The sequence below is a fragment of the Naegleria lovaniensis genome, assembly GCF_003324165.1.
Source record: "Naegleria lovaniensis strain ATCC 30569 chromosome Unknown tig021, whole genome shotgun sequence".
Lineage (NCBI taxonomy): Eukaryota > Heterolobosea > Eutetramitea > Acrasida > Naegleriidae > Naegleria > Naegleria lovaniensis.
The window spans coordinates 617163-630752 of record NW_025407843.1 but is presented as its reverse complement, the minus strand read 5'-3'; the positions used below and the strand labels follow the sequence as shown (position 1 = coordinate 630752).

The window sequence follows — 13590 nt, the reverse complement described above, 5'->3', positions numbered from 1 at the left end:
CAATGATGGCCACTATAAGAAAAGACCCACCACGATTCCTATCAAGCAATATTTCAGAATACGGGAACAAGGCCACTTCTTTTGCTTTTTCGTGATTTTAGAAAGATCCGTTTTTAAATCCTTAACGGTCGGGGAAGGCTCCGTATGATGTTGTTGTTGCTTGTATTGAGCATCTTGAAGCTCGGCCTTGTAATCCTTGAGCTCAATTTCTTGTTCCTTCAACGACCTATTGGTATTAGCCATTCAAAATTCTACAATTAAGGAAAGATGAGATGCTTTCTGTAATTAATCATCAATGTACGCTCAAAGATGGAGCAACCAGAATGAAAGAGGTTTTTTTTTTGAGGCAGCCAACTTTTCCAAACTATAGCTTCACCGAGTTGTGTTTTCGTTCATGTCTGGCTCAGAGATTTTGGATTAAATGCTGGAGATGAGAAATAACTTCTAATTTACCTTCTAATTAATAATGCACTCGTAGTGTACAGGAGCAGATTTGTGAAGAGCAAGAGACCGAACGCAAGTCGAAGGTTCGACTCTCAGCGAAATCACGAAACGTTTGGTGGCAACGCCAAAACCATAGTTCAACCGTCACACTATGTGAATAAAGTGGGTGAAAACAAGAAAGTCGAAGGTTCGATACCTGAAAGATGCAGCAATTTTTACCGAAAACATTGGCGGGCTCGTTCATCCAAAAAATTCCCAGCCAAAATTTTTCGAAAAAGGGACGAAATTGTTGGCTCAGGCGTGGAAGGGGTATTCCAAACAGGTCAAGTCCAGCAGAGATGTTCATCATCATCATTGCTAGTACATCACTTGATGTGTGTTTAAGGAAAATAAAGAAAAAAAAATGCCATCTCTCATTCCAGCATTTTCATGTTCTTTTGATGTAACAAAAAATCTTCAAATCACTTTACAATTATTGGAATATCATTTGGAATTGAGAAGTGCCTTCGGAACGAGTCATTCTTCAACCACTCATCGCAAGAATGCACTCATTAAAATTTCTATACATTATGATCATGAAATAATCATTAATAATAATTATTCAGCAACATCACAACAATCATTGCCGCCATCATCATCATTATTATTATTTGAAGGATTTGGAGAGTGTGGATTGCCTCCGAAAAAACCCAATTGTTACTTGGCTGATTTTGATGATATCAAGTGTTATTTTGAACAATATTGCAAACATGTAGAACGAGATATTAAGAGTGATAAAATTCAAACACTCTTCAATTTAGACTCAAAATTCACTCAAGAGAAAGATCATTTGCTTTCACAAATGTTTGACGAGTGTTTTACGGAAACATGTGGCGGCAGTCAGGACCAGTATTTCTCAACTCTCAAACAAGAACTTTCCAAATTGTCAACAGCAACTCATTGTGAAGACGTTGCTTCTACCACGTGTGCTACACAACGGACGGAGGTGCTTGTGACACCTCTAGTATTACTACACGCATTGGATAAGAATGAATATGTGGATCAATACGGAAAACCACATCCAGAATTTGAACATTGTGCACAGTGTGTTATTGAAATGGCTATTTTGGACTTATGGTCGAAAATTGTTTCAAAACCACTCCATGCTGTCATTGGCATTCCTGCTCCTGTCGGCAAATTTTCATTCTACACTGCTGCACTCAATGAAGACATTCAAGAAATTGTTAAAACTGCCAAATTGGGTCTAAGCAAAACCAAACATCTCAAAATCAAGCTTGACTCCAACATTGACAAGGGAATTTTAATTGTTAAAACTCTTCTTGACACTTATGAAAAAGAATATGGTGTCAGCGGTGACATGACCGCCACGAAATGGTCCATTGATGCCAACGCAGCATGGACTCCTGAACTCTCCATCGAGTTCTTGCACAGAGTCAAAAAAGAAGTACCATGTTTTATTCCATATTTTTACATGTTGGAACAGCCATTCCCAATTTCGCTCGACTCTTACACTGATCATGACGAATTATCAATCATCAAGAACAAGTGGATTCAAGTCAAGCAAGAATATGAAAACGAAGGAATACTCATTTTCGCTGATGAAAGCGTCAACACGTTTGAAAACATTCCCGTCATTTGTCCTTTCATTCATGGCATTAACATCAAACTTGAAAAAGCAGGAGGTATTCGAGGAGCCTTAAAAACAGCTCGTATTGCTCAATCTCAGTATCATTTAAAGTTATGGTTTGGTTGCATGGTATCGAGTCGATTGAGTTGTACATGTTCCTCACATCTCATGGCTCTCTCAGAAATTGGAGGCGATTTGGATGGTGATTTACTTGTGACGGAATCAAGTCAAGCATTTGAAAATGGATTTACTTGGAGGAATGATATGACATTGAATACTGGATCCATGTACATTGGTCCGCAACATGGTGAAATTATTTTACAATCCAACCAAATGGGAATTGGAGTGGAAAGAAAATTTTAACTGAGACACATTGTCAATGATTGAATGATGTAATCTTCCTCCTTTTTTGTTGGATCAAGTATTTAATTCATTCATGTTCATAAAAAGTTGATTCACAAATCGACTAGGCAGCACGAAAATTTCTGCAGCTTGATCTACCGTATGATATTATTCATTAAACCTTAAATGTTGCAGCAAAATTGTTCAAAATTGTTTATTTGTTTATGGACATGTCTTCAATTGTCCATGATTTTGAAAGTGGTAATACGACCTGTTTGCAAAAATTGTCGTGGAATGGAAAGAGCAAGTTGTGAAGTTTTTGATTATCCTCCAAGAATAATCAAAAACCCTCACCATAAATAAATGGAAATATATAAATTGGCACTGAGGCATGAACACTTCTCTCAGACCTTACGTAAATGTGGAATAAGAAGAATAATTTTCTCAAAAACATGTTCAACAAGTAGTCACTCGTGTCTCTCTCTTCCAATTTGTAAACACTCTCAAAATTGACATTTGCATGAATCATTCACATTTCCAATTAAGAAATTCCTCAAGGGTAAGCATGAGGGCATTACCATTGGCGGCTTTCTCTTGTTGCTGCTGTTGACGTTGCCAATTGAAATACTTTTCAGCAATTTTCAAATGATGTTGACAAACAAAGTATGATTGTTCCTTCGATTTGGGAATTCCAACTCTCGAATTCGGACCTCTAAGAACTCTCATCGAGTAATCCTTCAAACGTTGTAAACAATCATTGAATGCATTTAAATTCTTTTCATAACTTTCTTCAGAGGAAGAAGGAGCCAATGAACAGGTCAAGGTGCCATATTGAAGTTGAGTGGAAATGAGAATTCTCAAAATTGTTAAATTTTTGTAATCAATTTCTAATTCATGCAAAGAGAGAACAAGAGCACAGAGAGCCAATAAGGAAGGTTTAAATTCGAGTAAATCATAGCAGAGCAATTGGACGTCTCCAATGTAGAACAAGAGTTGAGATAATTCTTCTTTCATGTCGCAAGTCATTGAGCTGCTGACACTTGTCAATTCATAATCTTCCATCAATTGCATAAAAAGGAACATGAAATCAACAGTAGTCACTGAACACAACTCAAATCCAAGCACATCCAACACCAATCGTTCCAAAAACACAATTTCCTTTTTCGCTCTCTCATCATTCTCACCTACCAAATGCATCAATCGAATGTCATCTCTTCCAAAATACTTGGCCGTAATGAAAAAACAACAACTTCCCAAAGCTTGCAAATTCCGAGTTGAAATCTCCAAGTCCTGAACTCCTGTTCCAAATTGTGCAAATTTGGAAAGTGCTCGGTCTAATACATTGACACAAAAATATTTTGCCTCGGGAGGAAGTGTGAAATGAGCAACAAGTTCACACAACCAATCGTTCAAAGTCAATCGATTTTTGGCACTGATATTCACGTGAGATTTGTGGTTTCCAGAGCTCTCTCTCAGTGGTTCCAGATAGTTCGAGTTGGGAAGAAAACGTTCTTGTTTGGTGAACAAGTGTTCGAAAAATTCCTTGTCAGGTAAGAGAGAAAGAGTGTTCATCCATTTGGAAGGTGTAGAAAAAATTGAGGAGCGAGCATTGTTCTTGAGTGGTGGTTGAGGATCAAGTAAATCTACAGCGTGGAGATCAAAACTGTCATTCATCAAGACATCAGAGTGATCTTGTTCGTTCCTGGATAATAACAACAACATGGATGGATCCAAGACTTGGTCTTCATCCATTTGTCCTTGTTGTTGTTGTTCGAATCTCTCTTGGGAAGAGCCGCGGCTAATAACTCTTTGGGTCGAACCATTTTTGGAAATTGAATTCAACTTGTTAGATTTTCTTTCTGGATCGATCGAGTACAAATCATTGTCGTGATCCATCAATAACGAGGAATACTCTTCATCAGAAGCCTGAGCATCAATCTCGATGCTTTCGAAGGAGGAAGACGAAGAGGCGGCACAGAAGGATTGGCCCGTACCTGCAACTGTCAGTTGTCGTTCTTCAAAATCTTGTCCATCCTTTCCCTTTCCTTCAACAATATTCTCTTCATCATTCATGATCGAGTCTTGAGTCAAGAAATCTTCTCCAAGTCTTCTTCTACTCTGTGAAAGTAATTTGGCTTTCATTTTGTGTGGATTTTTACAAAGTAAATTTCTTTTGACGCCTCTCTGAATGTTTTTTACAATTTTCGCAAGCTGCACATGAGGTTCCAAATTAGGGGTATGACAGTCGGCAGCTGAGTCTTGAGAGTGGATTGTTGGAGGATAGGTACTTGGTGGTATAACAAGATTGGAGTTAATAGAGTGAGCACTTTTGGAGGTACGTGTGGTAGAGAGTTTGTGGTTTGTGTTGGAATGTTGATCGAGAACGAAACCTTGGGCTGAGATGTTCTGATTTTGAGAATTTTCATGACTTTTGACAGCCATATATTTCTCATCAACAACAACAATTGGTTGGGATTGAACATCATGGTTCGATGAAGACACATCCATAGTGTTGTTTGGACTCAACATTTCAAGTGTTTGTAATATTTTTCAATACAAAGTATATTCAAAATTAATTTTGCATCAACACAATATAGAAATCAACACAAAATCTGAAAATAGTTGATAAACAATTATTCAACACTTGTTAATAGAGTTTCGAAGAGGATGGTGATGATGAGAATATTCTTCGAATAGTTGATAGAAATATATATATAATAAAGAATAATAATCGAAAATCGAGAAAATCAATTCTTCATGGAAACACTCCGCGGAGAGAATGAATTGGTGGACGGAAAGGATGACCAAGTGGTGTTGGAAGAGATGTTCCAAAGAATGTTGTGAACAATGTTTTCACGAGGAAAGACTCTTTGCGAATCGGAAATGTTTTTTTTCACAAAGAGAATATTTTGTTCCCAACAGGCGCTCACACTCGAGTGACAGCTGGCAGCTGACTGAACTCTCATGGTTCCATGTTGGGATGACATTTGAAACTTTGCTCGTGTGAAAGATGCTTACAAGGTCCTCTTTTTGATCAAAGGACAAGCACATGTGGGTTCAGATTGGAAGGGTATGAATGTATGAAGCAACCCACCCTTGACCTCTCTTTGCTCGTTTTCATATTCATGATAATTGTTTACAGGGAGGGTGAGCCAGATAGAAAAAGCTTCGTAGGCAACCAGCCTATACCCAACCATTCTTGGCGACGTTGACGAACTCAAGTGTCATCACGAAAATAAACATCTCCAACCAAAAAAAATGCCTACAGCAAACAAAACGTTCTGGCAGAAGCTGAGTGATCAACACAACCACAATGCTCCCGATATTCGTTCAACTGCTTCAATAATGCCGTCAGTAAAGAAAAGAGTTTATTTTGAAGATCAACCGTTCATGGTTGAAAATATTACACCAGCTACTAATGTTAGTTATGAAGAGTGCTATTCCGAACTGAAATACGTTTGCAGAGGTATAAATCGGAACAATTATTCTAAATTATTAACAGGAAAACAAATTTATAATTGCGATTATGACATAATTGGCGTTATTCGAGACGAACTCACCTTAGAATCAGCATGTTGTTCAAAATATTGTAGTATTTTTCAAAATCAGTGTCGTCAATGTAGTGAATTGGAAAAACACCTAGTTTCAATCATGGAAAATAGGCATGATATATTTGAAATGCTATTGAAAGGAATTTTACCACAACCCAAGCAATTAATATCATTTCCATTATTGATGTATGAGTTATTGTGTAAACTTGTGCCATTTATACCAGTCAGCCAAGATGAACACAAACTTTTAACAGTGTTTAGAAAAGCTCAAACTTCATACAATGAAGCATTGTCGACACAATACAACAACAAACAAATTACGAACAATGAACACCGTGATACACAAGCTTTGAAGGTTCCAAGGTCAAGCTTTACTCCATTCTTAGAGACATTTTTTGGATCCTTTATATTCAATCAGTTGCAAAATTATACAAAGAATCCATTTCATCACAAATATTCAGAGGTTGAAAGAAGATATTGGGTTGTGATGAAATATTATTGTGGAAAACAATTTTTCATCAGAATGGGAGGAGAGCGCAATCAAAATATTGAACGGAATAATTTTAATCATTTAAAATATAATCTAATTATACCAAGTTGGAATACTGTTAAACAATGGACACCTGCTGGTTGTTATGGTATGATTCCCGACATCACACTTACCCTAAAGAACATGTTACTGCCTGACTCTTGTAAAGATACATGTATCTCGTTTGATGGAATGAAAGTGTTTAAACATTTTGATGTTTTGGGAGATCAAATTGTTGGAAGTGAAAAATATTGTTACACTGTTGAAGACGTGAAACAATTTGGTGTTAAACATCTAATAGACCAAATGATTTTATTTTCTATTAATGCCATCGATAATTCATGGCATTTACCGCTGGGTTGGTTTGGAGTTAGTTCTGAAACAGACGTACTTGAATTTGTCACTAGCAAAATACTTTATTTCAAAGAGTTGCTCCAAGAATCTGTAACAATTGTGTGTGGATGTTCTGATGCAGAAATTGATGCACATGCTGTGCAAACAATTATTAGAAAAAAACACAAAGACTTCATTTTCGTCAATGATTACGTTCACAATTTCAAAAATCAACGAAATGTATTATTTAATGGAACAATATTGCACGAGAAAATCTCAATGCAGACCATAATTTATTACATGATACAACATAGGACATTGTATCGATTACTCGACAGAGAAGAAGTTGATCCTACGGATATTATGAATTTGAAATCATGTCTAAATTTAACAGAACGACCTGTATTGCAAGAATTACGTAAAATTGGCACTATAGAGGCAAATAGTGTTGCTGGTTACCTTGAATTAATTCGTGATATTTATGACTGCATTAATGATAACAGTCCGGATATAATTGATATTTTGAGTGAAAGCAAAACAATTTTCGAAAAATTACCCAATTATCCCAAAAAAACGAAGAAAATATGTGTTCACACACTTGAAGGATTTCTTGCATTAGCGTCTCGGTTTCCAAATTTCAAACCCAGTTGCATTACAACAAATTATGAAGAGCTACTCTTTTCAATAATTCGAGGAATGTTTCCCAAGCCAACAACCAAACAATTTTGCCAAAGCGCACTATTTTCATTCTATATATTTTTAATATTACATTCCACTGACGATGTTCGTGGGTTCTCACTCCCAGATATTCCATTAACTGATCATTATTTTGGTATGAAATTGGTTATCAAGATTTTACCAACTCTTCCTGGTCGAATTGTACTTGATAGAAATGTCAAGAAAAAAACTTGCAAAGAATTACAAATTATTAATCAAAACGTAGCCACTTACTCAAGAAAAACTACGTTGAGGGCTGAAGTGTGTGCTCCTAAATGTATATATTTATGCTGCCCTGTTTCTGGATGTAAAAAACAAAAACCATATATTATCAAAGGGTCTTTTACAAATCATTTGAAAGCTAAACATCAATTTTCAGACGAAGAAGCAGAAGCAACAGTTGCTCAATTAGAATGTTTGCAATTTTCTGCTCAATTAGAAAAAGATGTTGCTTTTAGGAAACAAAGTTGCAAAAACAATGAGAATATTATTGTACAACACAAACCACCTTACCTGATTTCAAAATTCAAAAACAGGTTGACTATTCAATATAATTTTGCACCTCTTAAATCAATTCCCACGCCTCACTGTATCAATCAAGAGACAAGACGACCATTGAACTTCTTTGTGCTAGATTTAGAAACAACAGGATTTTCTCCAAAATGCAACTCCATAATTCAATTTGCAATGTTATCATTATTTAGTAATGAATTACATTCCATATTTGTATCCCCTAGTGGTGTGTGGAGTTCTATTGCATTACAAATGCACGAAACTAAATTTCAGATTTTGGATGAAAGTGAAACATTGCAAAACATGATTCCTAAAATTTGTAATTATTTGACTAGGAATGACACTGCTGATGTGATGTTGTTGGTTCATTCAACTGGTTTGGACAAGGCTTTCTTTAGTGCTGCAATTGCACCACTTAAACTCCGATCAACAATTTACTATTGTTCTACTATGCAAAAAAACTTGCTTGGAAAAAAGGGATTAGAAAACCACTTTAGAGAAAAAGTATGTGACTCTCTTCCCGGAATAGCACATAATGCCGTTGTGGATGTGCTTATGTTGTATGATTTGCTGTTGTCGAAGTTTGGGAACGATCAAGAAATTGTGAAGGCCATCGGAAAAGCAGAATGTACAACAATAGACGACTAGGAATTCCACTGATGGTTTGTTCAGTTCGATGAATTGTTTTCTCTGTTTCCTACTCTGGTTTGCGTGTTGTTTTGTTGAAGTGAAGAAACTTGCTGATGTGGTTGTGTTGATCACTCAGCTTCTGCCAGAACGTTTTGTTTGCTGTAGGCATTTTTTTTGGTTGGAGATGTTTATTTTCGTGATGACACTTGAGTTCGTCAACGTCGCCAAGAATGGTTGGGTATAGGCTGGTTGCCTACGCTTTGGCTCACCCTCCCTGATTGTTTAAATACTTGATGGATTTAATGGATTATCATTTCGCAATAGTTGAGGCATTAGTAAATGCGAAAGAGTCTTGCAGAACCATTCTTGGACTCTTCGATGGAGTAAAATTCCAAGGAGAATATTTAATGAAATAATGCTGGAGCAATGACTTTTATTGATTGGACTGACACCTTTTGCATTCATGGGCGAAAAAAAATAATTGTAAAATAAGACATTTGGGTTGACTAGAATGTTGTAATGTGTGAAAAGATGAGGTTGCAGTTTTTGGCTGAAGAGCATACTTTTCGAAACACGATGTGTCCAAATAATCTTGATTTAATTCATCTTTTTGTCAATCATACATTCTTGTTCAATTTCTCAAAATGCATTCGTTCACACTCATGACAACAAGTGGTCTCTACAATTTTCAACATCATCTTTTCACCAATCAACAGGCACTCAGTACAGCACACCACCTCAAGTCAATTTAGTATCAACAGTTTACAGTAATATTCATTTAAGGTTCCTGCATCTGACAGACATCATTATGATAACATGAATTTTCTGTATTCAACCCTATGAGCAATGTCCATCGTTATAAGGTACGATGATGGTCCCTCAACATTTCAAAAGTCAGCACTATAAAAAATTAAAGCGTGTCTTTTTTAAGAAGAGTCACGGATTTCTCATTGCTACTAGTGCGAGTTGTGTGAAAAAGTAATGTAACATGGTGAAAAACTGTAGTTATGATTCGAGAAAATATACAGTAGAAGAGAGGAGGTTCGAGTAATGTCGAGCTGTCATCTGGATTTGATTTCGGACCCACCTTGTCATCTTTCGGTTCATTTTTGTAAGTGAAAATTGACAAATTTCGAAAAGGCAATCTGTCGCAATTATATTTTCTGAACTTTGAAAGATGATTCACAAATTTTCGTCTACCACAAGCAGCTACAATAATCGAATAACAACAATTAAACCTCCATTACAGTTAAAGTCTTCATCCTCTCCTTTCATTGTTCTCCTTCAAAATTGGATCTCCGGTTAAATGAAACAAAAGAATTTGATGACCAAGTTGCGTTTGACTCAAAACAGTCACGGTCCACAAAACAAGACCATCTCTTATTAGTAAAATGCCGATTTTTCACATTCTTTTTTCCTTGTAACAATTCTTGTGTCAACGACGATCAAGGCAAGCAATCGGAACAACCAGGTGGTTTTTATCCTAAATGCCAAACATGCACTCGCTCACAACCCGTTGTTCATGAAACTTTCAAAAGCAAAATTCGTGACAGACCAAATACAATGTAGTCTTCACGATGTATTAACTATTGAGAATGAATAGTAAATACAAGTCTCAGAATGGTCTTTGTATTCAATATTATTATAGTGACAGTATTGCACGAATAGGATTTCACATTATGAGATTGAACTTTCGATCAAAGAGCACACAAATTCCTTTTTCATTTTAACCGTTCCATTCTCGGTGTCGTTTTATCACGAGACGCCAAGATCGAGTCTTGTTATTGCAATCATGTCTCTTATTTAAATTGAATACAAACGAGAGAAAACAACAAGTTGTTTGAAAAAGTGTATTTGAAAACCAAATTCAATTTCTGAAGGAGTGTCTCTTTCAACCGGCACTTTAAATAAGAGAGCAAGACAGGTACATTCTTGCCATGTCATAATTGTTCGTTGACTTTACTTTCCTTCAAATCCAAACAAATCCCTTTCTATTTCCATTCGAGGTCAATTTGTTAAAAGTTATAAGGACATTTGATCTCCATTATCTTTTGATCTAATCTTGACCGAACACCAAGAAGGGACCACACTTCACACATCATCTTCGAAAATGCAAGTCGGAACCAATTCCAATGAAATGAAACAAGTCACAAGAAATTTTCAAGATACATTTTCAATATCACGATGGGTTGGAACAAAGGAAAATGAAGGAAAATTTCGAAGAGATGCAACCTCGTATTGTCTAATACACCAATATATCAACAGAGTATTAAACTTTGAGTTACCATTTCCAACAAGGAGAGTAGTTGTTTTGGATCTTGACAACATATTCACTACAGTCTTGGTCGCTCCAATCTTGGTGACAAGTGCAGGTACTACAACTGAGATTGGATGCTTGTGCTCTGTGAAATTCATTCTTGTCAAGAATGTGTATTGGACTCTCGTCGCAAAAGCGTCCATCAAATGACCATATTCGACCATGTGGAACGTGTGTGTGTGAGTGCAAAGCCAAGCATCGGTGGGTTAGCAAAAAAGCAACAAGAAAAAAAAGCACAACAACAACAATTCATAAATTCAGCAGATACCATTTTACGTACTTGGTGCTGAATCATCATAATCTTTGAGAAGAAGAGAGAACACACATCTCTGAGAACGTGTGCGTGCGTGTGTGGTATTAATACACACGAGAAGAGGTTTGCTGCTTGTTCGTACGGACAGACAACCCTCTTTCATTACTTCTTCTCCGATAAGCCTTTTCCAATATATATATTCCTACACGATGGCCAAACGAGAATTATATTACACGGAATCATCATCATCCAGACAAGTACACTTGTCCACAATGATGACAACCAAGAACTCGTACCACGGTTCGGATCTTTCATGCGATGATAATGGAGATTCTCTGATGTGTACCTCACCACCAACCTCTCCAAGCCTCCTCGTTGAACACTATGTAAATCATCAAAAGTTGATGATGAAGAACCAGAAGAATAATACCAACAAGGTGAATACTACTGGCTCTTTCCCAGTTCAGCCACGAGAAATCTTGGCTGATATTACTCCACAAGTGGTAGCTGCCAGTACTTCACGATTGAATGGACAAGGAGCCTCTCTTACAAGTACCACCACCATCAATACATGCTTGAAAGCAACAACCAATAAGAATTATCATGTATTACAACAAGGACAATCCATGCATATGACTAGTCGAACCGGCTCCTCTCACTACTACCACCATTCATTACCTTCTACCTCTACTTTTCCCCACAACGAAATGGCACTGAGCTATTCCAGTAATAATGCTACAAGCAATACCAACTACACCCACAACTACTCTGCCACTGGTAAGACAAACGCAGCAGTATACAATCATGTGGGACATTATTCAACATGCTGTCAAAAGACTGCTTCCAAAGAACCACAAGTTTTCTCTCCCTCAGTCGCTTCTCCTGTTCTTGACTTTGGTGAATTTCAAATGATGCAAGATGACGATGATGAACAAGACAATGAAGAACCACAACTCAATGACCAAGACGGAGACTATCTTTTTTGTAAAGATGTCGACGAACAAGTTGATACCAGCGATGATGATTATTCTCAACACTATTTCACCTCGAGTCAAGATAACTACCCAATTAAACGTGAAGCACAATCCACCTCCACAGCTTCTCACCATCACGTTACATTCAACAATAATACAATGAATTCGAGTTCGTCAACCAATTCCAATCAAACTCAACGCGATCCAGATCTCCTAGACGCTCACGATCGAATGAGATTGAAACAAGCCCTGGACAACAATGTTGACCATCCAGTGAATTTACTTCCCAAGTTCAACTCAAAGAATCAAGTTGACACTCTTGGTCGTATTCCTGTCGAGGTAGAACAAGATGTTCTCACCTATCTATTCGAGAATGAAAACAGAAAACAACCTTCCCTCGATGCTCTCAGATCCACACAAACCATCGTTACTCCTGATATGCTCTCCATGCTCATTGAATGGCTTGCTGGAATTTGTGTCGGCTTTAAGCTTCGACCAGAGACTTATTACAGCTCTGTGAACATTTTGGACCGGTTCCTTTGCCAGTACAGAGTGGAGAGCACCAAATTTTTACAGGGCATTGGTTTGGCAAGCTTACTCGTAGCTGCCAAGTTTTGCGAGATTACATGCCCTCCACTCAAACAATTACTCTTTGCAGCAGACAATTTTTACACTCGTCGTGCAATTTTGGATTGGGAGAGTGAAATTTGCAATATTCTCGACTTTGAATTTTGCACTGTCCATGCATTTGACTTTATTGAAAAGTTCTTGGAAATTTGTGGCTATGCCAAATGTGATCAGGTTCGAATGCTCGCCTATTTCATTTGTGAATTGCAACTCCAAAATTTCAACACTCTACAATTCCAGAGACACACTGTTGCCATATGCTCCATTATTATTGCTCTTCACATGTTCCAACAACCCTTTCTCACTCCCAATGTGTTATATTGTGTGAGATTATCTGAAAGCTTCTTTGCACACGCAAATGGTTCTCTAACAAGCGACGATTTGCAACTTTTGGAAACTACCAACAGGTGTCTCTTGACCATGTTCAACTTTTATATTGGCATGATATCAGGACATATCAAGTACCACTTTGTTGTCGATAAATACAGCAAAGATTCCTTCATGAACGTTGCCACATGGTTCTTAACCAATGATAATATCAACAACATTCCTCCACAAATTAATCTTCACTGCAGCAGTAATGTTACCACACGCAACTTGTAGTCATGAAGAGTACTCTCATTTGAAACAAGTTGCAATAAACGAAATCTGCTTGAAGTCAAATGAATTCAAAGTGTTGTTGGTGTGGGTTTAGTTTAATTAGTACTACAAGATGTCAATCGACTGAAAAGGA

General features: G+C 37.1%; 4 protein-coding genes across 4 annotated transcripts; 3 read left to right on the top strand and 1 right to left on the bottom strand.

The window, feature by feature from the left end:
* Positions 1 to 847: 847 nt before the first annotated feature.
* C9374_004715 (uncharacterized protein) lies at positions 848 to 2434 on the top strand (the record flags this gene model as incomplete). Its single annotated transcript, XM_044694385.1, has 1 exon — positions 848 to 2434. One exon carries the CDS (start codon positions 848 to 850, stop codon positions 2432 to 2434), a length of 1587 nt encoding a protein of 528 aa, XP_044549057.1.
* A 504-nt stretch (positions 2435 to 2938) lies between these two features.
* C9374_004714 (uncharacterized protein) lies at positions 2939 to 4942 on the bottom strand (the record flags this gene model as incomplete). Its single annotated transcript, XM_044694384.1, has 1 exon — positions 2939 to 4942. The coding sequence occupies one exon, from the start codon at positions 4940 to 4942 to the stop codon at positions 2939 to 2941; it is 2004 nt and encodes a 667-aa protein (XP_044549056.1).
* Positions 4943 to 5671: 729 nt separating this feature from the next.
* C9374_004713 (uncharacterized protein) lies at positions 5672 to 8704 on the top strand (the record flags this gene model as incomplete). Its single annotated transcript, XM_044694383.1, has 1 exon — positions 5672 to 8704. One exon carries the CDS (start codon positions 5672 to 5674, stop codon positions 8702 to 8704), a length of 3033 nt encoding a protein of 1010 aa, XP_044549055.1.
* A 2761-nt stretch (positions 8705 to 11465) lies between these two features.
* On the top strand, positions 11466 to 13460 carry C9374_004712 (uncharacterized protein; the record flags this gene model as incomplete). Its single annotated transcript, XM_044694382.1, has 1 exon — positions 11466 to 13460. The coding sequence occupies one exon, from the start codon at positions 11466 to 11468 to the stop codon at positions 13458 to 13460; it is 1995 nt and encodes a 664-aa protein (XP_044549054.1).
* Positions 13461 to 13590: the final 130 nt, after the last annotated feature.